Source organism: Pithys albifrons, chromosome 10 (genome assembly GCF_047495875.1).
Source record: "Pithys albifrons albifrons isolate INPA30051 chromosome 10, PitAlb_v1, whole genome shotgun sequence".
In the NCBI taxonomy this organism is placed as follows: domain Eukaryota; kingdom Metazoa; phylum Chordata; class Aves; order Passeriformes; family Thamnophilidae; genus Pithys; species Pithys albifrons.
The window spans coordinates 30,857,121-30,884,136 of record NC_092467.1 but is presented as its reverse complement, the minus strand read 5'-3'; the positions used below and the strand labels follow the sequence as shown (position 1 = coordinate 30,884,136).

Here is a 27,016-nt window from a genome sequence, read left to right as displayed (position 1 = left end):
AACACAGCTGGTCTTTGACTAGTTATAGGTATTTTGTGGTCATTTCATGACTACAATAGCAGTTAAAATCTGTCACAGTGGAGGCGCAAGAAGAGCTGGTTTGTTCTTCACAGGATTGGGCTCATCTTCAAAAGAGTGAGTGACGAGAAAAGCATAAGGGAGGGATGGCTGTGAGAGGCAGGTACCTGCAATGGCTTAGGACCACACCACTGATGACCAGTGATGGATCAAAGAAACGCATGTCTTAGGAAAGGCTACATGCAAAACAAGACAAAACACAAACAAAAAAAAAGAATGAAAAAAAGATCCATAGTGCATTTTTATTTTGCAAAGCCTTGATGGCAAAAAACTCAGAACTTGCACCCTTCTCCCCATCCACGCTGGGAGCCTGCGTGAAAACTGATTTTGTCAGCCAGAAAACAGGGCTGTGTTCAGCTTTCACCGGCCCGTATGTTCCAGTGCTCAAAGACAACCCACAGTATTCATTAAATATCAGCAAAAAATTTATGGCAGGTACATGCGTAATTTAAATCATTTAATGCCATGCAATTTATGCCAAATAACAAAGAAAAATATCGCGTGATGCCAGTTCTGATTAATGTGATCACACTTTACATTTCTTTGGAGCTTCTCCTAATGAAGGGCAAGCAGAAATCTCCCCTCGCTAACAACTTTCCAGCTCCAGCTTTACTTTTTAGTGCTTTCCCTTGTAGCATCAGTCATTTTGCTGAGCAACTACATTCCCTTCTATTAGGCAGCTATTAATTACTGGGCCCTAATGGCAAGGTGACAGTGCATTGCATCGCCATCAAGAAGTGCAGATCAGAAAGTTCATGTAGAACCAGGATGTGAATAAAAATGAGGTTTTGTATCCTCATCTTCTCCTCCTTGAGTGAACTGTGTATGGGTGAAGGACACCCATGCCCAGATGGCCAGAGCAGGGCTGGGAAGGAGGCCTGGTCCCTGGCCATTCAGGATGGCTGAAGGAATAGCTCTCTGTGGTGCCTGACCCTCACAGCTGGATGAGGATTGCTGTTGACAGGCATCCCAGGGAGAAGGGGAATAAGAAACAAAGAGGCAGGGAAACCCAAAGGTCCTCTGGAAAGAAGGGAAGGAAGCAGACTATCCCCTTCTCATTGCATTTGGAAACAGATGTTCTCAATATCCCCAGCTCCGAAGGGTAGGAAGTGGTGAGCACAACTTGAGGAGTGCGGGTACTCTTGGCAAACAGCGCCAGTTTGTTTTTTTTTAACTTTCTGCAGGACTGAAATGAATAGTGGTTTTAGTGGCATTCGAATCTGTCCATGGCATCTTCCTATCTGCTTTTGAGATCTGCTTCCTCCCAGTGCCCTGGAGGAACAGCCCAGCTGAGGGAGCAGAGGGCTGGTTTCACAAGGCCTGAAACTCAAGAAAACCCACACCTCAAATTGAGCCCTTCCACATTTCCAGAGCAGATGTTACAGGGACCAACAGACTCGTGTGCCTCTATTCATCCCCTACAAGCACTTTCCTCTTTAAAGGCGTCTGGGGTCTGTTCTGCCATTGCCGGGCGGGGATTTATGTACGGCGCTCCCATTAGTGTTAATGGTAGTTGGACACATACAGCCATTTCTCTCACACTTCAGGAGGAGAACAGAGCCTTATGGGTGAAAAGTTTGCTATTAAGGATTCTTAATACAATGGAAACATTCTGTCTCTTTTAATTGTAATTTACTTCTAAGTGTAACTGCTCTGGGTTGGGAAAACCAGGATTCAGTCCAATTCAATTATGCAATTCTTGCCACCTGGTAAGCCTTGTTATTTTATAAAGAGTACTGTAGTAGAACTGGCAGATTCATTCATGTTCAGAGCGTGAGCGCCGTACACTGTGTAATCACCAGCTCATAAAGAAGAGCGCCGCGTGAAAGTCAACCGCTCAATTATAACCCAATCTTTAAAAAAGAATATGCAAAACCACGAGGCGAGATTCCTCTTTGGTTCAGCTGGTTTACAATTACAAGTTCACAGAGATCTCTGCTTTGCAAAGCTTTCCAGTACAGGTTCAACCTCAAGTTAAACCTGAGCTCAACACAGGACTCCGGCGCAGTTCAATCGATCAGCACCTACTTGCAGACGCCGGTGGATAATCTCCATCCAGAGGGCATTGGTGGGAGGGGATGCTAAATCACAGGCCTGCAGGAAGGGTTTTATTGGGCTAATGCACATTCACTCTGACTTAGCTAATGAAGCTGCAACAAGATAATACAGGAAAGGAAAATATGGCCCCGGCGACTGGGAACGCTTTCATTAGCACAGGCACACAGGCACCTGACAGCCGATCAAAACCCCGTGACACCCTCTGTCCCCGCAGGGTAACGAGTTTCCCCACATCCCATCCTGGTCAAACCCCTGAGCATCACAGCAGTGATCGCACCTATCTATGGCAAAGGCACATAAAATGGTTGGTTTTTTTTTTTTTTTGCAGGAAACAGTTAATAGGTACAGAAAAGTAGCAGCTGTCCACAAGAAAAACCTGCCCTTGCCTTCATCAGCTTTGGCCAAGCCTCGTCCATCCTCTCTGCTCACAGCAGGCACCAGGAGTTGGATGTTCAATGGAGATGGATCAGAGTGCAGGACCAGGACTCGCTCAGAAGCACTGGAAGACCCTCTAAACCAATGCCCCAAAACCATCACTGGAAGGTTAGTTGTGTTTTTTCTAAATCAATAGTATAGAAACTTTACTTTGCAGTTCTCTTTCACTGTGTTCTGCATTCCAAGCTAAGGACCAAAGTTTGCAGTGGCCTTGGAAAGTTTGGAAACACTTGGAGAAGCCAGGTGGACTGGCCAGCTCTGCCATGGGAGAACAGAGAGTCTCTCGGCCCATCAGTGCTACTGTCACCACTGTCATTTGGCCTCTTCACACCATTCCACAAGCCTTCCTTCCCAGGCTGAGAGCTTTCAGCATATCCTGGATGTGTTCTTGTCCCCAGTACCCATCCCAGACAGAGCAGACTTAGCCAAGGTTTGCTTGTGTGTGCAAAAGAGAGGGATGAGTGGGACAGAGCTGGGGTTTACTAATTCCAGCAAGACTCCAGGGACTCCCCACCTGACAGCTCTGCACCTCCGCCAGCAACAGTGGGATGTTTTGAAATCTCACACCTTGTAAATAGGAGAAGCACAGTCCAATCATAAAAATGTAAAGTATTAATTAATAGTATAACTTCAGTTTGTATTCCAGCTCCGACATAATGAACCTGCCAATTTTGATTGCAAAGTGAAAACTCATCTCTTTATTTTGGACAAATAGGGTTAAGCTTCTTAAGCAATTCTTTGTTGTTTTGACTTCAACAATTTATGCAAATGAGATGTTAATTAGGGTAATTGTAACTTAAATTATGCTTGTGTAAACCTCTCCATTGGTAGGAAAGTGTGGGAATCCAGACAACTGGTATTTAAAGCAGCTGTACTAACTCACTTCTGAAAGCAAAGCATACCAAGATCACTTTCATGTCTTTACAATTTGTTTTTATGAGGTGATAACATTTTTACAAATACCATCATTTTTGCTTTTTTATATTGTAAGTGACAGTCTGACATTTTACAACTGGCTTATTGAAAACAAGAATTGAGCACTCTCGCTGTAACGGACATTAACTGCTCAATAGAGATTCACATGCTAATGAGGTGAGAGGGGCTCCAGAAAGTTTTGATAAATGCGACACACACTCTAACTAGCAGTGAATGTGAGTTGACAAAGAACATCTACACCAGGGTTCAATAAAATGTAACCCTTTAAATTAATCATACTGGCAGTATTTAATAGAATGCACAACAATCTCTTTTCTGATGGCTGTAAAGCAGAAGAAATGCAAAGTCTCGACAAATGAAAGTTCCCACATTTCCCTCTTCACACTGCTACTTCCATTCGAACTCCGACAATTGGTAAAAAAAGGTAGTTACTGTAAATAACAAAGTAGGAGGTTTAATTGTTTCCTTCTTTTAAAGCAGGATGCTTTTCTTTACATTTATTTGTCTGGATTCTATTGAGCAAATACCCCGACCTGAAAGATTGATCATAAAAAGCATCACCAGTTGCACTCGGAAGGAAGTTTAAGGATACCATCGGAAGGAAGTTTAAGGATATCGAACAGCAAAGAGAGGCTTAAATGACCAGCTTTCTGCCGGGCCTTTTTTCAGCCCAACTTGGCGATTTTTTCCCTTTCACTAAATATAGCTTGAAGGAAAATACACTACAGCAGTTAATCAGAAGCAGAAAGAGAAGTTCAGAGGCTTCATTCACACCGAACTCCCCAGACTTTGCTGAGATTCGCTCCAGTGAGAGGCAAAGCTGGAACTTCAGCGCCAGCATCAAAGAAAAGGAGGTGGAAAATTTTTCATCCCAGTTGTCTTACAAGTTTATTTTTTATTTTCCTGTCCTGCCAGTCCCAACCTGAACATACCAACCATTACACATGAGCTTGTGAGATCTCAGGAAATAAAATTATTGGAAGGCCAATCGCCTCCACACATTACACTAAGGCGTTATTTCTTCCTAAAGTGACAATCCTTAATACCCTTTTTGGGTTTAGCCCGTTTTAATCTTGGCAGGAAGTGTAAATCTGTGCGCTCAGCAGCATCGCAGCCTTGCTGGCTGTCAAAATTTTGCCTCCGCCAATGCTTGAGAGGTATTCTTGTCATTTCACTGGGGTAGGAGACTTCTCTGTCTGACATACAAGATCTCCCCAAGTAGTACAATATGCCAAAACGCCGGCACATGTACACTGCTCACTGTGTTTCATTTTGGTAACTCAGACTTGCTCTCTCAGCAGCTGCTGGAGGGCTGGATGCAACACATGGAGCTCATCGCAGGCAGAGAAAAGGAAAATATCCATGAATTAACCCAGAAAAATATCCTCCACCCATCTCCCCATCGCCTTCAGACTTTGTGAGTTCACTGCAGTACATGTTGAAGTGCTCGGAAGCAGCGCTTGGCCCATGATCCTGCCTATCCAAACACATGGCCGTGCACCCCAAGAAGTACTGGGGGGTGCTCAGCAGTGAGTGCTTGGCCCATGATCCTGCCTATCCAAACACGTGGCCGTGCCCCCCAAGAGGTACTGGGGGCTGCTCGGCTCCTCTCCGTGCAGAAATGGTGAGCCTGGAAAAACGAGCGAGTGGAGGAAGCCGTGCTGCAGCTCCGGAATGGCCATTTAGCCAAATTGCATACCTGTGCTGTGTCAGCTATATGGTAGATTCATCTCATTCCATTGGTCTAATGGATAGCAATTGAATTTAATTAGCAAAACTACTTTGACTTAGTCTCATACTGTGCGGAATGTAATGAAATCTTTCTCCGCTCTCTCTCTCTCTCTCCTCTTTTTTTTTTTTCCCCTCAAATAAAGAATGTCCTTAACTGCATTCCACCGTTAGAATATTAAAAGCTATATATGTTACTCCTAAGGACAGAGTACAGCCATCCCCTTTCACAGGCTTTAGATTTAGTTATTGTATTACATAACATAAAATAATTAAAAAGATACTTCGATAGTTACACACAGTATAAATTCAATTACCGCGATGTCTCCATTAAAAGCACTTTTATAGTATGAATAAAATGCAAATCCTCTTTAGAGATCAATACCAGAAACATAATTCTATGCTTCATCCTGGGAAGGAAGTTAGCCTTAATAAATCATCCTCTTAGATTAAAAAAAGAAAAAAGTTTCAAAGGTACGTGTTTGAAGGCAATTCTCTAAAGCAGATATTTCTCCTGGACTCATTTTTTAGCAGTGAGGCTCACAGGCTGCACCTCCTGCTTTCATACAGACCCTGCCAAGGAGAAGGGTGCCCAGAAGAGGAGCCCCATCCATGCGCCGGTGCCGTGGCTCTGCTGGGATTTATCGAAATGCCCCAGATCTGGCCACAAGAAGTTTGCAGCAACTTGGCCCCTAAAAATAAAGTGTAAAGGAATTCCTCTGGATGGGTTTGGAGGGAATGTTCCTACCAAGCCTAACTTTTGCCTGGCTGGGCACAGCAAGACAAGTTCCTATGATTGATTATCGTGGTATCTCTGGATCTCTGACTTTGAACCATAACCTTTTTTGCGCACAATGACAGTTGGGACCTACCATTTGCCATCTGTAGAGATAGTGGGGGAGAAAAGGACCTCGCTTACATTAATCAACCAATTAAGAGCAGACTTAAACAAAACACTAAAGCATAATAAAAACCTGACTGCTTAATAGCTGTCTACTCTTAATAGTTGCCTTCCTATAGTCTGCTGATGGGAGTAGCATCGCTTTGCCCAGTCCCTACCAGGAATGGGGCTCTAGCTCTGGGAGTGGGCCCTACCCGATCTCAAATAGAGCTGAGGTCCCCTGTTCTGGGCAAGACCAAGACCACTACAGTGAAAAAAAAAAAAGAAAAAGAAAAGTTTAGAAACACAAGTTGTAAATCACAGCCGTACAGTGTGGCTGGGCTCTCTCGTCAACTGCGATCATTACAGAATTATTTCTCTGAGTGCATAATTAGTAACTAATCAAAGACACAAATCACTGCTTTAGGAAGAATTAACCTTTTCTTTCAAAGCTCAGGGCAGTATCCAAGGACCCCAGATATTTTGTTGCTGCCCCTTCCTCTCGTGGTTGGCAGCACATTCCAAAGGAGAGACTGAAACTGGCTGAATAACGGAGGGCAAGTTCTGCACCCACCTGCTCCGATAAGGCTCTGGAGGGAGGATATCCATGCACTGGTTCCCAGCAGCTCAGAGCCTAATTCTGCTGTTAGGGATGGTGGGTAAAACCACTTTTGTGCAAGCTAGCAGAGCAATTTGGCTTTCCCTCATTGAGCCAAGGAGACAACTTGCGAACTGCAGAAAAGGAGGAAAACCTCCATATTCCTAAAACACATCCTCGTTTGTGTCTCCAGCTGACAAAGTTGCAAGGCCAGAATCACCAAGACTGACCAGTATCACCAAGAGTCACCACAGCAGCATTGTAAAGAGCTGCTGGTTTCTTCTGCCTCTCGGTACCCACCAGTGCAGCTCTTAGGAGACCTCTTGGACTGTCTGCATAATGAAGCCATAGGAGAGAACACATACTGATAAAAAAATAACATATTATTCGAACAAATTACCTTTAAATCCAGGCATTTCCTACATGCCCAGATATTTCTAAATCATCCCTCCACCATGACCTGCAAATGCAATTTTCTTGGTAAGAGGTGAAGCATATTTACATTCTGGGGTTCAAAAAACCCCTCAAATGACTCAAGCTCCAATCAGCCAAGAAAATGTACAGTGTTACTACAATAAATATGTTTTTGTGATATTTAATAATTGAAATTTGGAACAAATTTGTAAAGGCTGGCCAAGATAGTCTCTCCATCCCCGTGCTTTACATCTCTTTGTCTATTGTTCTTCTTAATACATTGCATCTGTAAAAAAAAAATTGCAACCTACTTTATACAATTACTGCACTGAAATCCCAAGCAATCTATCAAGTTGTCATACGTTTTCTTCACATTAAACCTTTTAAAAATCTTTCTTTTTCTCTACATTCCAAGAAAATGCAGAAGAAAATCTACTTGGCCCAAAACAAGGCACAGTGAAACATGTCGTTCATCAAGTCTGGTAACAAGAGGAGTTTGTGATACTGTGTCAGGAGAAGAAATAATCCCCAAAGTGGTGTGTTACAGTTTTGGAAGGTTTGCAGAGCAACAAAATTCAGAATATCAATAAACCTGCACCAATGGGGCACTGGAAAAATTCCCTATGAGCAGGTTCTTATGGAGGCTTGGTGAACTTCTTTTTTTCCAGCTTTTTGAAGCCACCCCTAAGACAAGGATCTGAGGCTGCCCGTGGTCTGTGTCCCCTGAGGGAGGGACAATGACATGGCCAGGGCTCATGGGGCGGCCGGACACATGGAAAAGCGCGGCATTACCAAAGACTATTTATTATTAAGGAAAATGCTTTCATCTGTTGATGGCACCCAGAAACAATGAGCAGGAACACGAAGCAACGGGTGGGTGAGAGGGAAGGCAAAGGGAAACCAAAAATTATTTCAGCTGGAAACTGGATGAAATACCGGGAGGAAGGGGATTATTTTGCCCATTAGTTTAAAAACAATCCATGCCGAGGTTTGCAGTATTTGAGTGACCATCTCTAGAGCAGTGTGCAGAAATACACAGATACTGCCTTAATTTCCGTCAGCCCCCAATAGATAAGATTCCTGATAAGGGACATGAAAAGGCTCTGCTAAGGACTGAAAGATGAGAATCCCTCTCCTATGAACTGTAGGGAAAAAATTTATCTCCAGATCTTCCTCCATCCGTCTTCCCTTTGTTATGTCCTCCAAAAGAGGAGTTCCTGCATTCCCTGGGAGCCCCAGAAACTCCCAGATACCATGGCTGGGCATCCCATCACAGAGTGCCACCACCTTTGGGACTGCAAGATAATATAAAATAAAGGCAAAATTTGGAGTGCTTTGCCTTCCATGGTTTTGAAATGTCAAAACCTCAGCCCCTGAACCCGGCTCACACCACTGGTCTCAGTTCTTGCAAAACAAAGAAATTGGTTTAGCCTCCAGGAAATCCCACGTGTTACCATAACTAATTCGAGCCCAACTGCATTTGTGGAATCGTCAGGTCTTTAGGATGATCCCGTGCCCATTCCCAATGTAGGAAAAACCCGTGTGCTTAATTATCTTCTTTAATAATTCCATGGTATGTGATTTATTAAACAGGCTCCTTATTTGTAAACAAAATCAGAGGCACAAATGTGCGGCGATAGTCGCACTTCCTGGCGAAATAAGAGGCAGACAAAGAGCCCTAATGATGCACCAAAAATGCTCACCAAAAGTGTACTCTTTAAAAAGATCACCAATTTAATGCTTTTTGTATTTCATTTATCAGCCATGTAGTCATCATTCCCCTCCCTACCACCATCTGTACACACTTTCCCAATAGACCATCACAGCTGTCCCGTTTCTCACACAAACAGTACCTTTTATATGCTTCCCAACTGTTTTTAATAACTGTTCTGTGCACAGCACTGTACTTCCTTTGTTTTCTTTTTTTCCCTCCTTTTTTTTTAAATATGAAAAAGAGATATAAGCCAAGCAAACAGGTCATAGCTGCAACTGGTGTAGGAAGGCAATTAAAATGTTAAAAGCCTCCACAGCCACTGACCTGTCCTCGAGCCGTGCCAGCGGCCCCGGCACAGAGCTGGAAAGTTCCCTGGAGAAGTTTCTAAGGTAGATGAAGCTTGTTCAAAAAATTATGTACATGAGAAAGACTGTCTGAGAAACCCCTAATCTTTTTTAATGAAGAAACATTATTAATATTAAATACTGCTTCTGCAACCAGAGAAAGTTTTTTGAGGCTTTCAAAGTCCATTTATCAGCTCCAAGGTATCGCTACTCTGTATTTTAGAACCATGTGGACAGAAACATCCAGTTTTCTTTTCAAACTCTGAATCATTTCACTCTCTCCAAATGTCCTGTGTGTCCTGACTTTGCATCATGGGCATTCATGCCTTTCCTCTGCCCACCCCTGCTGCTGGTGGCGGCACTGCCGGAACCCTGAGCCAGGATGGACCAGCACAAACTGAGGATGAAGGGACTGTGCAGCCAAGGATAACTCAGCCCCAAGCCCTGGGCAAAGTCACCTGCAAAGGGTGAAAGCAGGGAGAGATCCAGCCATGAACAGGCAGAAAAGCAACACTTTCCTATTGATCCATTTCATAGAAACCTACCCTACCAACAGGACGTTCAGGAATTAAAACTGTCTGTATTTGTTCTTTTCCAGGGCAATGCCCACAGCATCCTTCACTGCACCATACAGGACCAAGCAGGTAACCAAGCTCCAGGACAGAACAGGGACCCTGATTGTATCATCCTCATCCCATGGAGAGACGGCTTCACACCCTGGGGCTGCTCACCACTGTGAGACTGACCTCACTCTTTTAGGGAAGAATATAAGACCATGCATATGAAAAACAACTGGTCCACAGTTCCAACCATGATTTTCACCTCCAGCTTTGGAAGAAAAAAGTAACAATTTCCATGTTTAAAGAGGGCATTGAGCCTATCAATCAATTTTGCCTATCAATCACACTCCTGCATCACTATTGGAAAGAACAGACACCTCGAAGATGCACTTCCAAGATGAAAGAATGCATTCCCAAACAGCACCAAGCTCTGTGACTGGGTGTTTGTAATTGCATCTGCCTGGGAACAACCTTAACCAGAGCTGTTGAAGCTGGTGCCCTTATCTAAGGAAAAAAAGGAAGACTTGACCACAAAAATCCCACTCTTAACTGACTGCCCAGTGTTTTTCCCAGCTCTTCTAGCAATACTCAACTTCTGTTTGCAGGGGTTCAGCTGCTACTGAGGCTGATGCTGCCCCGACCAGACAGATTTTCAAATAAAATTATGTGGTATTTACTTCTCAGCTAAGCAACAACTACTTTTTACTTTTTAACACAAAACCAAACATAAGTAGGTTTGTTGGCTATTTTTAATGAAGTCCTTGTGGCATCAGGAAAAGTCCTTGTCATCACACAATAAAAGCATTGCAGTGACCATCCTCCCTAAAAGCACCCCAACAATAGCTGGGCTTTAGAAAAGCATCCCAATACAAAGATTTCTTTCTTCTGATTTACTTGAAACTACTTTGGCTTTCAAGAAAAAAAGAGAAAAACAAACAATACAAAAACAAGAGCAACTCAACCTGAATTACATTTAAATTTTACTCTAAGTTTCCAGCATCACTCGGGGATTTGACCATTTTCTTCCATATCAAATTAAAACCTTCTCAGGTAAAAAGATCAGACAAATTTCGAACAAATAACCTTAGGATGAAATCTGATTGACAATGTTTTTCTGCTTTAAAATCTCCAGTAAGTGCTCATCTTGAAAATAAACACAGCAACTACCTAACCTGCCTTTTGATACCCCTACAGGGGTGCAACCCTGTTCTTTCAGTGCATTACAAGGTGTTTTAAACACGAAAACAGGGATTTAACCAGGCGCGATGTTTATCACAAAGCTCACACGGCTCATTATCTGTCCCTCATACACAAGACTAAATCGGTAGATGTGGAAAAACACAACATGAATAAGGCTGTCTCAACACTTTGCATTTAGTTCTTCGTCCCTTTTTTGTTCCTGAAGCCTTCGGCACACTGTGCACAGAGCCTGCACTCACCCCAAAAACTTTTGCCTTGCCAGGAGCTCTGGTTTAGGACTAATCTGAGCTGTATGGAGATGAGTCCTTAAGAAATATTCCTCCTGAGTTTGTAAATGCATTTTCCACCTGGCAATCATCCCACATGGTGGGTTTCCCAGGCTGAAGAGCACTTCTGCTCTCCCATCATGGGCTGCTTAGAATCATGGAAGGTTGGAAAGACCTTTAAGATGACTGAATCCAACCATACTGAACATGGGGTGACAGCAGCTGGGATGAGCAGCAAGGATGGTGCAGAGCAGGTTTAGACTTTTTTTAGATACTGATGTTATGGGCATCTTATGGATATGTATCTTATGGACAAATGGATGAAAAACTAAGGAGCAGGAACAACACTGGCTACACCTCTGTGGTCAGGGCTCAGTGCCACAGTTGCAGGTCCAGAGGATGTGCTGTCACCTGCAGCTCTCATGGGTGATGCCGTGCTGGTTTCACGCCTGTGGAAGGTGTGTTTCATCCCTGCAGGCACCTCTGTATCAGCCAGGTTTGGGCAGCACAAGCTCACTGGTACCACCACCCAGCTCCCCGCAGTGGCAGCGAGAGCCAGGGATGGACACAACCTTCCCATGGACCAGGTAAGTGAGATGGGCAGGAAAAAACCAAAAACTGGTTCCCCCAGGTAACACCAGGGCCTTCCCATTGTACCCTGAGCGTGTCCTGCTGGAGAAGATCACGGTGATACACCCTCCTGTGATGCTTTTAAGCCACCTTTTTACATTACCAAAAAATCCAGGGCATCAGCAAGTTTTCCCTCATCAACGAACCAACCACCAGGTACCACGTTCACATGACCCTTTCCAGCACAGCCAGCTCACCTGGGCAAATAATCCCACTTTGGACACCCACCAACCCCACGATAATTTTGTGCTTCACTAGAGATATATCTCACCCCAAAACGTGAACATGCTGAAACATCCAATCATGTTCTGGCACGCATGCCAAAAAAAAGCCCATGGCAACAAAGACGACAGCTTGCCAATGGCAGCTGCTGCACGCACACACAAAATTAAACTATATTCTTCTGAAAAGGGATATTATTATGGCGTTTGTTTCCCCTCACCCTCACCCATTCCCTCCCAAAATAAAGGGGGAAATATCAACACATCTCAAACATTAGGAGAGATGGATTAATAAAAAACAGAGAGAGAGAGGGATGGGATGGAGAATGCAGGGTTTAACAGGAGATCCAACTGGAATCGGGGCTGGATGCATGGATTCACCCTGAAATACTGGCTCACCTACAGGAGTTGTATTGCATGTGCAAGTAAAACGTATTTTGGGAGGCCTGAGGACGCTGAATTGCATCAAGTTTGGTCAAGCTGTACCTCGGTTACAGCACAAATCTGCAAACACACACTTTTATACATTAAAGAGCATCCAATGACAGCCAATCCTGCTTCCTTCCCTTGGTGTGGACCTGCTGGATGCCTCTCGTGCTGCCATGCAATGCACGAGAGAGAGCCTTCTCCTCACTTGTGAAGATAAATGTCATATTGGACCTCTGACATCATGTATTCTCCAAGTAATTATTTTTGATATCATAAGAGTTGTACAGGGTGCACAATAAAATTAAAAAGTAGAAAGCAAGGTTAATAAGATTATCGTGTTGGTATAATAGGTAATGCATTTTGCAGTATATCCTTAAATCTGCCCTCTCCAAGCATAATTAAATAACTGTGATTTATATTTTAAAGGAACGCAGACATGCCGTGTATCCTCCTACCCACATATGCTAATTGCTTTCAGGCCCTAAAAATCACACAGTTGTTTGCAGCTTTTTAATCCTCATGTGTAAATAACCCGACTCAGGTCCAAGTTATGAACAATGAAGTCCAGGAAACTTTCAGAGGAGCATGTCATTAAACCCGTCTTGATTTTATCTCTCTGATCTAATGGCACTGATGTGCAGCAAAGCCCGCGGGAAGGAGGAACGGCTCCCCGGGGCACGAGCCAACGTGCCGGCTGGGCTGTGACACCAGGATAGCGCCTGGACTGGGAGGATATTAACGATATTAAGGACCTAGAGAAGAGACTGAGACCCCTTAGGAGGAGCTGATGGATGTGTAAGCTCAGGATAGCCCTCCTGGCCTTGCCATGGGTCTGGGTGCACGGCGGCAGCACAGGGACCACGGGCAACGCAAGCCTACGCGCTTCGCTCTAGGCCAAGCTCAACTGCGCCGCTCTCCATTTTGACTCGCACAGGAGAGCCTGGCACACAAAATGGAGGCCCTCGTGGATTTCACAGGCGGCGGCTCCAATCCAGCCCAAATCCACACTCTACGGAGCCCAGTCCTCCTCCCGCGTGCCAAGCCGTGATGGTACCACGCACAGGGCTGAGCTCAGGTGCCAGAGCCATGCCTGGCATGGGGGCACAGGGTGATGGTAGCTAGAAACACTCACTATATATATATAAATACACTGTTTTCTCTTTGAGATTAATGACACTGTGATGAGTGGATTGGTCAGGGACTGCCCTTGCCAATGGCAATAAAACACTGCAACCCCTTGCTGGGATAAAACTGCCCCACAGATCCAAGGCATCATGACCTATGTGCCGATCCCAGGCAGGGTTTTTGGTGGCTCCCGTAACATCAGCGATAATAACAACAACCAGAGATGTGGTTGCACCACATGAATGGGAAAACCAAAGCGATTAAAATGATTTTTAGTTCATCGACAACCCTTATCTACCAAAAGCCCTCACTGGCATAAGGAAACCTCTGGGTCGGCTGCTGTTAGGAGGCTAAAATAATTTCCCCTGAATTTACAGCCTGTAATTTAATCATCAGCTCCAGCCCTTGTCTGGGCGGAAGGGAGCAGGGGCAGAGCCAGATCCACGGCTCCCAGTGAGGATGCCCCAAAGCCGTTCCACTGGGGACAGTCCCCAAGGCCCAGAGGGTCCCACTCTGGAACATGTGCAGCAACACACAGGCTTTTGGGGAGGGGTTGAGGGGGTTTGGAGCAGCAGGATGGGGTTTGTTTGCTGGTTGTAAAAAACCTCACCAGTGCCTGAGCCAGAAGCATCAGGGGGAGGAGGAGGAGGAGCTGTGAAGAAACTCGAGGCAAAGAAAGTGAGGGATGCCCTTTCCTTTACATCCGAATGGGGAGAAAATACATAATTGTAATAATAAATAGCGGGTTTTATGAACAATTAGGATTCCACTGTCTCTTTGAAGGGTTTGAAAAGCTGACACGATGTTTTGGGTTCTCTGGATTCAGCTTTGAGGCCTCAACCAAGAGAAACATTCAGCCCCGCTGTGTACAGCAGTGACCACAACAAAGATTGTGGTTTCTCCCACACTCGCCTTAAATAGATCTAAATTAATGCTATTCATCATTGGGTGGAAAAGAAGGGAAATATAAAAGTGCAGTCACTTGTAGAAAAGCCAGCAGTGTTGGGCAACTTTCTTACCACTCACAGGCTTCTCCTGCTTCTGCACCTCAAAGCAGGGAGGTATGGAAATAACACACCCTTAACCCAGACAGACCCATCACCTGGAAAACATCCTGGGCATACGAAATACGCCTTTATCCCGTGTTTATTTGTTGTGGCTGTTGTTGTTGTTGGAGAAAGGGAAAAGCTAAACCACATGACTGAACTCCTGCCAGGGGTTCGTGATAGAGCAGACTGTCCCAAGTGCCGCACCAGTTAGTATCTGAATTATCACGGATACTCACCGGCTCAGTTACCACCGCACAGGGAGAGCAGTTGTCCCACCTAAATCCTGCTTCTGTCAGCTCCCACCCTGCTCGTGGCTGCAGCAAGAAGCCAGCCCTGCTGCCCAAAGAGCAGAGCATCCCTAGATGGAGATATCTCTCTGTGCCACACAGGGTGTGTAGGTCGCCGTGTCTCATGCCTGCCCGAGATAGGTGCGACCATGAAATTTGGGGTGTTGATGTGCCATAGTTGTCCTTTCCTCACCTCTCCCAACTGAGAACCAGACCCATGCTTCCACCACTGACTTTTTATGGGTACTTTTTATAAGGCTAAAGCAACGCAAAATCTGCCTTCTCCTGTTACTCCCTGAGGGCAGAAATACTGCGAGATGTCTTAGTTTCACTTTTTTTCTTTAAAACTACAGATGTCTCACTGTGGCAAAAAATAATGGAGTAGCAAAACAACCCTATGAGCCCACAAACATTAACATCTCAGCTGAACATTGATCTGCTCACATTGCCCTGGGCGTGCTCAGGGAGCACTGTGCAGGGAACACATGTGAGATACCTGCTGCAAAGCTGGCTGAGTGGTCTTTTGGTAAGAGTAAATGCAATCTGTCTGTAAAACAAAACTTTAAGGACCATTTTGGATACAGACTGGAACAGTCACGGCCTGGAAGTGGGTTTTCCGAAGCATTATAGGTGGAGGGAATGTCACGGATGCTTAAAAGTCTTCAGATAAGCGTAAAAATGACATGTATGTTACGTATTATCTCCACAGAATAAACATCCTTTGAAATGTGCCCCTTTTTAACTACCATTATGAGCTGTCTAAAGAGCATTTTGGTTGAAACTTGGGAGGAAAGGAGAAAGGGAAAAAAAAAAAGCCTACTGATCTTACACCTGCTCTTTAGCAGTGGGAAGTAGGTTCTCAATCTGTTAACATGACCATCTGGCCAATCTGCATATCACGGCTATCTGGATTACCCCTACGATGGAATGACAATAACGTAGCCAAAACAAAAGTAAAACGCATAAAAAACTAACAGTAGCACAAGGCCTTTTGATTTTAAATTAAATAATAAATGTGGTATCAGAGCAAAGCAAGAAAGTCAGCTAAATAATTAAAAATGAGCTTTCGCTACGGCATAATTAAGTAAACAATATGGTGTGTCTTTCTGTATGAGCCAGCAATAGTTTCCACCGTGGAACACTCCACTTTTGCAGAGCAGCGATCGGGAGTTCAAGGCGCTGCGACAGCTCTTTCGGTGACGTACGGTATTGTCAGGACACCTCTGCCATCCCTGCGACACGCCGGGCCGGCTGCAGCTATTAACAGGATTAATGCAGCAACAATCAATACCAATTGTACTAAAAGATTACAGCACAAAGCCCTGGGTACCTTTCGGACCCCCCAGTACCTCCACGGGCTCATGGGTTATCTGCAGGCGCTTTCTGCGCTAACCCATCTTTGGGTTATTCCCATCAATGTCTCTTTATGGTGGCCCAAGTAGAAATATTTTAAATTTGCTGATGGAAACATAAAAGGGGTCTACCTAAAGTTCAAGGTCATGTGCTCTATACCACTGCCCAGTAATTAGCCACAGAACACATTGAGACGTTCAGAAAATTCTGAATCGCAGAAACAACACTCAGTTCTTGCACTTTTGCTGTTTTCTAGCCTAAAAACGAACACAAAAATGAGCTCATGTAAATAAAGCCCTATCCCCAGGATTCTTCTGAAATTTGGGATTTTTCAATGTCCTTCTGAAAGATTAAAAGATTTTCTCTGCCACAAACACCTCGCGAGCTTAATTCTCGCTCGAAGCGCGTAATGATGGCTGGCCAAAAAAATAAAGCAGGCACTGCAGCATCACCTCCTGGCCCTCCATCCAGCTTCGGCCACAGGAGAAAGCTCTAAAAACTGTGACCTCTCACAAAATTTAACTACTTCTATTGCGAATCTATTCTCCAATCTGATCACATTAGCAGAAGGAACTCCAAAGCAGTAAAAAACTCCAGAAAGTTCTCGGTTGAGTGCCTACTAATGAACAAAGGTTAACTTTATCTAAAAGGTCAAATGCCTGGTGGCTAAGGTTGTGACCTTAACAACTTAAATTGTGACCTTGCCACGTGCCTAGTATATTGTAGATTCTGATACAGATCATCTGGTAAAGGACCGGTCATAAATTAGCTTTACTGTTCGACTCCCACAAAGAAAACGGTTTGCCACAATGGTTTCCAACTTGTCATTTGATACAAGCACAGAATAAGTGAAAACTAAAAAGCGAACCCAAGTTCAGGGTATGAAAAATGCCGCCTGCTTTTAGTTAAGCAGATTAGAAACTGCAATCTGAGAGCAATACTCTAGATTTCAATAAATTTTTTGGTCAACCTCTAATTCACAAAACACTGATCTTCCTTTCCCTTTTTCTTTTTTTTTTTATTTCTTTTTTTTTCCTTTTAACAAAAATGACATGTAGTTTGCCTATTTGCATATTTTTGTTTTCTCTTTCTAGCCAGTTCTTAAAGAGAATAATTGATTTCAGTAGCTTTGTAAGAAGCACTATTTAAATCTGTGCACATGTGTTCCCTTACAGATGATAGTGCCTACTGAAGAAAAAGCGTGGATTCAAAGCAATAATTATCCTACATGTTTAGAAGGAAAGGGACATCTTGCTGCCGAAGTCATCTCGAATAAGGGCATCTTGGAAAAAAATACTCCCCCAAAAAAAAGAAGACGAAAAGTGGGGAAAAAAAAAAACCACAAGAAAAGAGAAGCGAGCACTATGGGTGAAAAGGTCACAATGGTTTTGGCACGTATCTTCAAGCACGTTTTGGAGTCTGTGCCTCCTGCCAATACTGGCAACTTCTCAAAACTTTTAAGGAGGTAAAAACATTGTTTAGTGTTTACAAATCTTCTGTACTATAGCAGATGCTTGTCAAATCCGCTATATGTAAGTTGACCAGCCTACCTAATATTTGCACTGGCGACTTCCTCCTTACAAATACGTAGTCCATACATTTGGGGAGCGTGGTCTGGTGGAGTTGGAGACAAAGGACCCTTAATATTTTTTTTCTTTTGTAATTTTCCTGTTGCGCACCCGGCACAAGCTGCCATTACTGCGGGTCTGCGGGAACCAATGGCTGTCAACTTGGCCAATGTTCAGGTGTAACAAAGACTGCTGGGATATATCGGAGGGGGGAAGAAAACGGGAAAAAAGCGGGGAAGAAAAAGAGGTAGCCTATAGGCAAAGCTTTCGGTGCGCCTCTGTGAAGCGATATGGACGGCGACCGCGCTGTGCCCCCTCCCAAAAATCATTTTGTCCCTCTCCCCAGTGAGGTTTAGCAGGAATACACCAGCACACGCTACTGCATTAAAAGCACAATGCGACGCGTGCATTCAGCAAACAACGGCCGAAAACACGACGCGGTGCGCTCCGCATGAGCGCGTTACTGCTCCCGCAAATCTGCAACTCTAACCCCAAAAATACCGAGCCAAGGCCTCACTGGAAGTTTCTGTGGCAAATGTAGTCCAAAGGATAATCAGTGCCATTGCTGCCTGTTGATGATGAAGGCAGAAATAGGTAAGAGTTTGCTATCAAGGCTACTGTTTGCCACCAGCGTGCTGATAAGATGGGATATCTCTAATCACAATACTGAACTTTTATAATGTCTATTGCCTGACTGTTATAACAGGGAGAGGAGCCTTTCAAGCTCCCTGAAATACCTCCACCCCTGGGTTTCCTTCTTTGCTCCCCATCCTACATTTTTGGGGCCCTACGGCAGGCTACGCCAAGACGGTTGGTTTCTACGAGCACCTTGAGCGCTTCACAAAGGGCTGCTTGGGAAACACAATATAGACCAGTATTTACCAGCACTATGATATATATAAATCTAAATTATAAAAACTTGTGTGTTGTAGAGAGTAAATAGCAGTTTTAGCTGTGGATATCAAAGCACTTTAAATGCATCACCTCACTTCGACATGCAGAGGAGGAAACTGAGGTAGACAAAAGGGATGCGAGGCCATGATCTCCTCAGGGTTGGTGATGGAATGGGAAGTGACCTGAAATGCCCCAGTCCCAACCTCCCTTCAGTTAGTCATTAATCCATAATCCTTCCTTCACCATGGCCATAATAAATGGCAGAGTAAATAAATAATTTTCCTCAATATTTGCCTACTTCCCCTTCGCCATAAACAAGCAATAGGATTTACCACCTCACACTGAAGTGCAAAGTAAATGTCGCAGCTTATCTGTAGGAAATACCATGAGGATACTCGAAAGTTATTTCCGAACAGGGATCATATCTGTAAAATCCCAGCAGCAACACTGCCTATCACAACAACCAAGGCAGGGACTCAGCACCAAAAAACTTTCGGTGAACCAAAACTTCCTGCAAGACCCTCCAAAAGAAGTTAGCATGGGAAATGCAAGCTCACAGGGCCGTAATTCTCTCAGTTTCTTTACCAATAAATATTTATATAGAGTGGTTCCTACTAATATGATTCCTCTCCCCCCTGCTCCTCTTTTTTTCCAGCGTGTCCTGCCCGTCCAGCCCCTCAACTCACAAGGCAGGATATGCAGGGAGACCCACACATCCAATACATGAAACTCTGGGCCTTGCACTTCACACACACACATATTTCTGCACTATAATCACTCAGCAGAACTACAATAGCGTATTATTTTATCCAGTCAACATAGTACACATCCTCTGGGCACACCGAGTCACGCCGCGGGCAGAGTGTACTTTGTGTTGGAGTCAGGGATCCCAAGACTTTCATCACACACAAAAACATCTCACCCCCCGGTAAGCACAGTATTATCAAATCAGGATGTTTTTTTCAAGACATGCTTAGCTTCTAGGTGTATAAACTGTAGTATTTCAGCAGGGTTTAAATGTCTCCTTTTCCTCCGAGTATTACCCAGAGGTTTGTTTGTGCCTGCTCAGACCTGATGACTAGGTTTGTCTTCTCCTTTCCCTCCAAGCCCAGTCCTGAGGGATTTATGCTCCTCATCTCATCCCCATGGGGTAAAGATACCTGGTACTCCTGACCCACAGGCCTCAGGCATCTCTAGCCCTCTTGGACTACTTTATGCATAACAGATACAAACTTTATTTAAAAAGAAAATCTCAATTAAAATCTATGTTTCCTTCTAAAATCAGGATAAAGGAAGCCATGTCCGGCTGCGAGCCCTCCTAGGACAACATTCAGGATAACACCTGTGAAGGATGCCCGAAATGCTGTTAACCGCGGGAAAACAGGAGCCACTTTGATGTGGCTGCACCTTAAAAACCCATGGAAAAAAAATTTTAAAGGGAAGGGGGGAGTTTTGGCACCCTCCTCACCACCCCAGGACAGCAATAACCAGCACCCCCTGCTCCCTCCCCAGCTCATGCAGCCGCCGCCAGGGCACGGCACCCAGCACGGAGAGAACCGCAAAGTTGGAGAAGATGGTATAGAAAGGCACTTACCTGCTGCGTGCACAAAGTATGCCAAATATAAATCGAGTTCCTTAACAGAAACTCCTATATGGTGGGGCTGTACGCACAGCCCGGGGTTAGAGCACTGTGGGGACTTTACAAGGCGCTCGCCATCAGTACTTTCGAGCGGAATACCTTTAAATAAAATCACCATAACAAGGTCCAACCTCCAGACCTTATCTGCCTGGCGAAGGCAGTCAATTCTTCTCATCTTGCCCTTCTGGTCTGGATTGGAAAGAACGCAACACGGAGGCTTTTTTCCTGTGACTGTGAGAACAAAATCCTCCCGAAATTCAGGCCTGATATCTTTCCGGAGCTTTGCCAGAAGTCTGGACGCCCATTTTTGCTTTACCTCGGGTTTTTCACTTAGCAGTTCGTCCTTCACGGCTCTCTCTTCCTCTTTTGACATGCGTTTTTCATGTTTTTTGAAGTATTTTCTTTTTCGGGCTTGCAGGTTGAACCACGTGTACGCAAACGCTCGGACGTGAGGCAGAAGTGCTTCGATGAAGGGATGAAATTCATCCTGAAAAAAGTTACAGAGAAGGGTCGATGTCATCGAAACCATCAAGAAAGAGCCTCCAAAAGTGGGGCTTCTGTGGGATGGTGAGAATTAGGAGGGTGCTTATAAATATTAAGAGCTGTGGGACTCATAACCCTCACCGACAGACCCCGAACCCGCCACTGCCACATTCCCTTGCGCCGACCCAAAACCTCCGCTCCCGCCCCCCAAAAACAGGCTCCAACTTCAACCAAGTGCCCAGATGGAGATGGAGCAACACTGAGGCCCTCTTCCCAATCCCCAAATCTCTAAAAAATAAAAAAAGGTAGAATGAGTTAAAAGCTAAAAACACGGCTGCAAGTCCACTTGCGGAGCGCGTATCTCCCTTTGCTCTCTGCCTGACCCCGCTGCTTGCGGTGTAGCCAACGTTTGCCCGCCAATTTGGCAAATCCTAAACATTTGGATGCCAATCAATGTTTGTATGGGGAAGTCTAAAGTATAGTAAAACTTTCCCTAAGATATATTTGGAAATAGCAGCCAGCAGTATAGTAAAATGCCACTATAGCTGTATATACAATTACAACAAATGGTGGTTTTCACTCTAGTTTCTAAATGCTGAAGGGAGTAAAAAGTTCTGCCGTCAATTTATCCCACAGGAGCAACAATAACACCAAAATCCCAGAAAAAGCAAGTCTTGCAATTTTTACTTTTTTTTTAAAGTTTTGTTTATATTTAGTCAAAAAGAAAAAAAATAAAAACTTAACTTTTGGGCATATTAGGGAGAGTCAAACTCTGAGCCTTTCTATAAAATAATAATTAAAAAAAAATCAGAAAAAATTTAGAACTGCGGTATCAGAAAACCGTAGCATGATCTGTGCAAATACGCAAACAATTATTAATTGTGCTGGATATTTTTGAATATTTAAAAAGAAATGCCCTACTTGGAAAGTTAGTTTGGCCATCCAGAGACACTGCTTGCTTTGTGTAACGAGGAGTTAAAGATCACCCCTCTCCCTTGGCACAAAAATAATCGCGATTAAAATTATGCTGACGTTAAAAAAGAAAGCGAGAAAGACCCCTTGATTTTGTTTAAAAAAAAAAAATTATATGTATATATTCTCAGAAAGTACTACATAAATCAGCCTAAGAGATCAAAACATATTCTAATATTCTGAGGCCATGCTTCTTCTTTTTTCTTTGAATAAATGAATGACCCAACTCCAGGCTGCACATAAAAACGTATCCAGCCTGTGGGGCCTGATCCAGCGCTCGGGGCTGGGGACGTCCCTGCTTCCAGTTCCTCTTATTCTCAGGATTGGGCCCTCCAGGAGGGAAAAATAAAGTCATTTGTGCAACGTTTCCCCCAGCATGGGAAAAGCCACCCGCTGCCTACTCCTGCAAGAAAACATTGGGGATTTTTAAGATTAACTAACTTTTTTTTTTTTAATTATCCCATGGAGTACATTTTCTACTCAAATCATTACACGTCGTACAAATATTGTTATTAGAACAAACATCTTACTTCCATTCAACACTTTATTTAATTCGCATTTTCTTTTCAGAAATTATGAAAAATTGAGAAATCAATAGTAAAAATATCTATCAGCAAAATCTGGTCGTAATTCAAAACCTTCTGCTGACTTCCCAAAAGCTTCCATTGCACTTATTCTAAGTGGCTTCACAACTGTAGATACTTAAATCTATAGGTAATACCACTGTATTTATTTTTTATTTTAAACACATATTGTTAAAAACTTCCCAAACAGCACAATACATTTCATTAGAGCAGAGCGGCAGTAATTAAAGTACTATGAATGATTATTAAAATAAAAGCAGGTAAAATAAAATAAATCACCCCAATGATTGGCACATTCCTCTTTTTTTTTTTCCTCCCTCCTCTATGGGAAAAGATGATAGTTTCAAATTTCAATAAAGTTTAAAAAAAAAAAAAATTGCTGTGAGTTTACAGTCGGCAGATTCAAAAAGTGAGAGGAGGCACAATCCCAGTACATGGAGCTACTCTCATCCACCAGAAACAGCTCCCACGGGGGGGGCCAGGGGGGGAAAAAAGGGAAGAAAAATATAAAAACTACAGGTCCCTACAAGCTATTAAAAATAATAAACCCTCCCTCTTGATCCCTCCTATCCTTCCCTGTTCCCACTCAGGGAGAGTCAAGGAAAAAAGGCCTTTTGTCAAGTGGAAGTTTATCTGCAAAGGTACACAGAGCAGAGAGGCTCGACAGCCCCACAGCGAGCCAGGGCAGCGCTTCCAGCCTTCCCACTTTCCAAACACGTCTTGGTACATCCTGAAAGATTTTAACTTTTCTGCTTTAAGCAGTGCTTTGTCCTGATCTCATGTGCTCGAGACTTTTTTGGCTCGACGCTGGATACTGTCCAAGAGAGAGTTGCTTTAACCTGCGCTAAAGCTGATTTCTACGATGTGAACCTGAAAGGGGAGGTAAAAACAACACCCCAAAAAATTTTTTAAAAAAAACACAAAACCACTTTAGAAGGAGGAGAGGGGAGAATATAAAAAGAGATGCTTTTTGGTGCAAAGTCAGGGTCTGTGGCTGAAGGAAATGAGAAGCACCGCTGCTCACGCGCGAGGTGTGCACGTCCCTATTAGACTCCAATGTGTCTTTTCAAAATGGTGTTTGAGGAGAAAAGGTTAATGACTCATAAACAGACCAACTTTCAAACTGTCTTGGTAAACACACTGCTCCGGAAAATCGCACCGCTTCAATCTCGGCAGCGAGGTATTAGCAAAGTCCAAGTGGAAATAAAAGCAGCCAGGACTGATCAAACAGAATTGGGCTGGAAGCGGGGACAGAGGGGGGGCAGCAGTTTCTGCACAATACAATTATTTATTTCACCGCTATTACAGCTCCCCAAAACACCCAAAAAGTTTTGGAAATATGTCAGTGCAAGCGTGCTAACAGATGTGCAACTTGTCTTGCAGCCTTGCTGCAGAATAGCAGGATTTTAAGGTACTGGTGGAAAAGGCGATGATCTTATCCTTTCCCCAAGTTAGCTTGAAGGGAAACTTTGAAAGTATTTGATAAAGCTATTCACTCTCTCTCCTTGATGTTGGATGGGTCACCTAAAAATAAAAGACACCAGAAAGCTGGGAAAGCGATAATAAAAAGTTGGCTTTTTCTTTATTGCACTACTCTCCAAAGTTTGAGGATACAGCTCTTCCGAGAGCTGCCTGTTTCTAAGCAGCACCTAAAATTTGGGCTGCACAATTCTGTACTGCTTATTCCAAAATTCTCCTCTGCTCTTCAAAAAGGTGTTAAAAAAAAAAAAAGGCAACTATGACAAAAGAGCCCCAATCCCAGCCCAAAGGCGCCCGCAATAACACATAATCTTGCAAAGGAGGCTTTGAAACAATGTATTTCTGCAGATATTCTTGAAATTAAGCCAGCTACAGCGACCCTTGCTAATATTTTTACAATCCATTTGCTTGTAAATCTATGAGGAGATGTGCATATGTTCCCCAACTATTTCCTAGCTCCTCAGCACATATGTAAATGGAACGATGTTTGGATTTTTCCTGACAGATGATACAAAATGCTCATGCCATTCGGTTCCAAGGTTTGGATAAAAATGCTCAGAACCAGGATTTGTGTTTGTTTTCCTTTTCTAACCTACTTTCAAGAGCTTCCCTTTAAATCTGAACCAAAACTTGACCAGAAAAAAAAAAAAAGAGAGAGGAAAAAAAAATCTGTCCCAAGACTTGTATCAATAAAAGCTCCTGAAATCATAAAATAGGAAATTGCTTCTACAGAAAAATGACAGAATCACCTAATTGATCCTTCGGAGGGAAGAGTTTGTCAGGAGGCCTCTAATCCTCACATTACTTTTCCAAACGTGCAGAAAGAATGCGAGATTTTCCTAACAGAGTCAAAGCACATGTCTGGCTTTTTACTTCTTTTTTTTTTTTTTTAAATAAATTTTTAAAAAAGAGGGGGGACACACAACATGACTGGGCCACGAGGAACCAGCCCATGGATTTATTTTTTCTCCTTAATGTGCAACTGGGCCTACTGAGCCCAAGGAGCCCCACGTGGAGATGCCAAGCGAGTCAGCGATGTGGGCCCTGCACGAGCGTCCGGGGGTCTCTCCTGCAGTTGCAGAACTGACAAAACCCAGGTATTTTTCAGAGTCGAATTAAAGGCACAAACTTTGTTGAGGCAGAGCCTGGAGTTGCATCCCAACCTCTGCAAACTCCCTCTGCTCCCGTTTTCCTCTTGCCTTTGAGCAAGTGTATGGTTTGGAGTTTCGTGTCCCCGCCGGCCTGGCGTTTCCTCACCAGCACCCCAAAATTTGGGAGAGGCTGGGGAAGGAGAGGGGACCGTGACAGGAGAAGGGGACGAAACTTTTGCAGCTCTTCGGGCTGCCTTGGGAAGCTGCCGCCCCTCTCCCTGCAATTCCTCGCCTTTTTCGCCACGGAAAGAGCCCGGAGAGTCTTTCTCACCGGGAGAAAAAAAATATTCCAATTAAATTAATAAGAATAATGTAGTCAAAATCTCCTGCAGGAGGAAATAATCTGGGGTTTGAGTCCGCCACAAAGCATTTCCTCGTTAAACCATTATATCCTGCTAATTGAAGGGGTGTAATTCAGCGTCCTGCAGCAGCGCGCGGGGAAAAGGGGGGGGGGGCCGGGGGCTCCGCGGCCGCGCAACGGGGGGCACCGCGGAGTGATACCCGCACCACCCCATTCCCCGCGCAGCCCCGTCCCGCCGCAAGCGGGGAGCGCAAAAGTTGCGCCGAGTCCCGCGGGGGCCCGATCCGCGGGCGGGAGGGTGGCGGGGGGGGACACGCGACACACGCGGGACAAGTTTGCGGGTGTTCGCGTTGGGGGACACGCTCGCGGGTCCCCAGCCGGGGCGGCCTCCGCGGGTGCGGAGGGCGCTGAGCGCGGGGGCGGCTGCACCGCGCCGCACCGCGGGAGCGAGCCCAGGTGCGGGGGACGGTCCCTCTCCCGCGCCCGGGGCGGCGGGGAGGGGGGGGGGGGCGCGGAGCCGGCGCGGCCGTTCCCGCGGAGCCCCGAGCGCGGTGTCGGGGGGTGCGGGCCGCGCCGTGCCCGGGGCGGGGAGCGGCGCAGCGGCTCCAGCGCTGCCCCGGGGCCGCGGTGCGGGGAGGTGCGGGGCGCTCCGGCGCGGGCGGCGGCATCGGCGGCATCGATCGCGGATGACCAAGCACGGCGGGGCCGTGCGGGGCGTCCCGCAGCACCGCGCCCGCGCGGCCCCCCCCGTTAATTAAAGCATTAATAAGTAGGCGCCATTAGCCATGTGCCGACACAAATGGCCGTGCGGGAAGGGGGTGGAGGGGGGGGGGGGGGATGCGAGCGAAAGGCAACAAAGTTAGTTTCGGCGAGCAGCGGTGGTGCCCCTTCCCCGGCGCGCACGGCCGCGCACCCCCGCAGCGCCGGCCCCACCGCGCCCCGGCGGCCGCTTACCTGGGTGAGACAGAGCGGAGAATACATGACTGCTGCGGGGGGCTGCGGTTTGGAGGTGTGCGTGTGCGGGGAGAGAGGGAGAGAGAGAGGGGGAGAGAGAGAGAGGGAGAGGGAGAGAGAGGAGGGGAAAAAAGAGAGAGAGAGAGGAGAGGAGGGGGAGCCCCGAGCCTGCTTCTTGCTTTCACATTTCCAACTCTGCCAAACTGCAGCCAGCGCGGAGCCGCTCCATGAGCTGAACTTTAACCCCGCCTCGACTTTCCCGCACTACGCGCTCGGCATGCCTGCCCCGCGCGCCGTTAAAGGCATAGCGCTCCGCTGCGCGCCCCGCCGCCGCCCCCGCTCCGCGCCCCTCCGCTCCGCTCCGCGCCCCTCCGCTCTGCGCCGCGCACCGCCCGCCCCGCGCCCCGCGCCGCCCGCCCGCGGGGGCGGGGAGGGGCGGGGAGGGGGCTGCGGCGCCACCGCCTCCCTCCGCCCCGCCGCCCCGCAGCGCGGCCAGCCGCGGAGCGCAGAGCAGAGCTCAAAGTTTTCTTCTTTTTATTTTTTTGGGGGTTGTGTATTTTTTAAAATCGTAATTATTATTTATTTATTTTGCTCTTCCCCGGGAGGCTGCGACTCCGCTCGGTCCTTGACCGTGGAGGGATGGGGCGGGGGGGGCCGCCGGGGGGAGCGGCGTTGCCTTCCACAAC

The 27,016-nt window shown here is 45.5% G+C and overlaps 1 protein-coding gene across 12 annotated transcripts in view; it reads right to left on the bottom strand.

Annotated features, from left to right (window-relative positions):
- Nucleotides 1-26,792, bottom strand: part of NFIA (nuclear factor I A) — a 251,910-nt gene extending 225,118 nt beyond the window's left edge. For 2 of the 12 annotated variants that reach the window (XM_071565006.1, XM_071565013.1), the window contains exons 1-2: nt 26,331-26,786; nt 20,362-20,893 (exon numbers count right to left, since the gene is read on the bottom strand). In XM_071565006.1, the coding sequence (XP_071421107.1) occupies nt 20,362-20,893; nt 26,331-26,357 (559 nt within the window). In that variant the 5' untranslated portion in view covers nt 26,358-26,786. Of the gene's footprint in view, nt 1-20,361; nt 20,894-26,330 lie in introns of all 12 variants that reach the window. The other 10 variants (XM_071565014.1, XM_071565018.1, XM_071565009.1 and 7 more) reach the window with 9 other exon arrangements.
- Nucleotides 26,793-27,016: the final 224 nt, after the last annotated feature.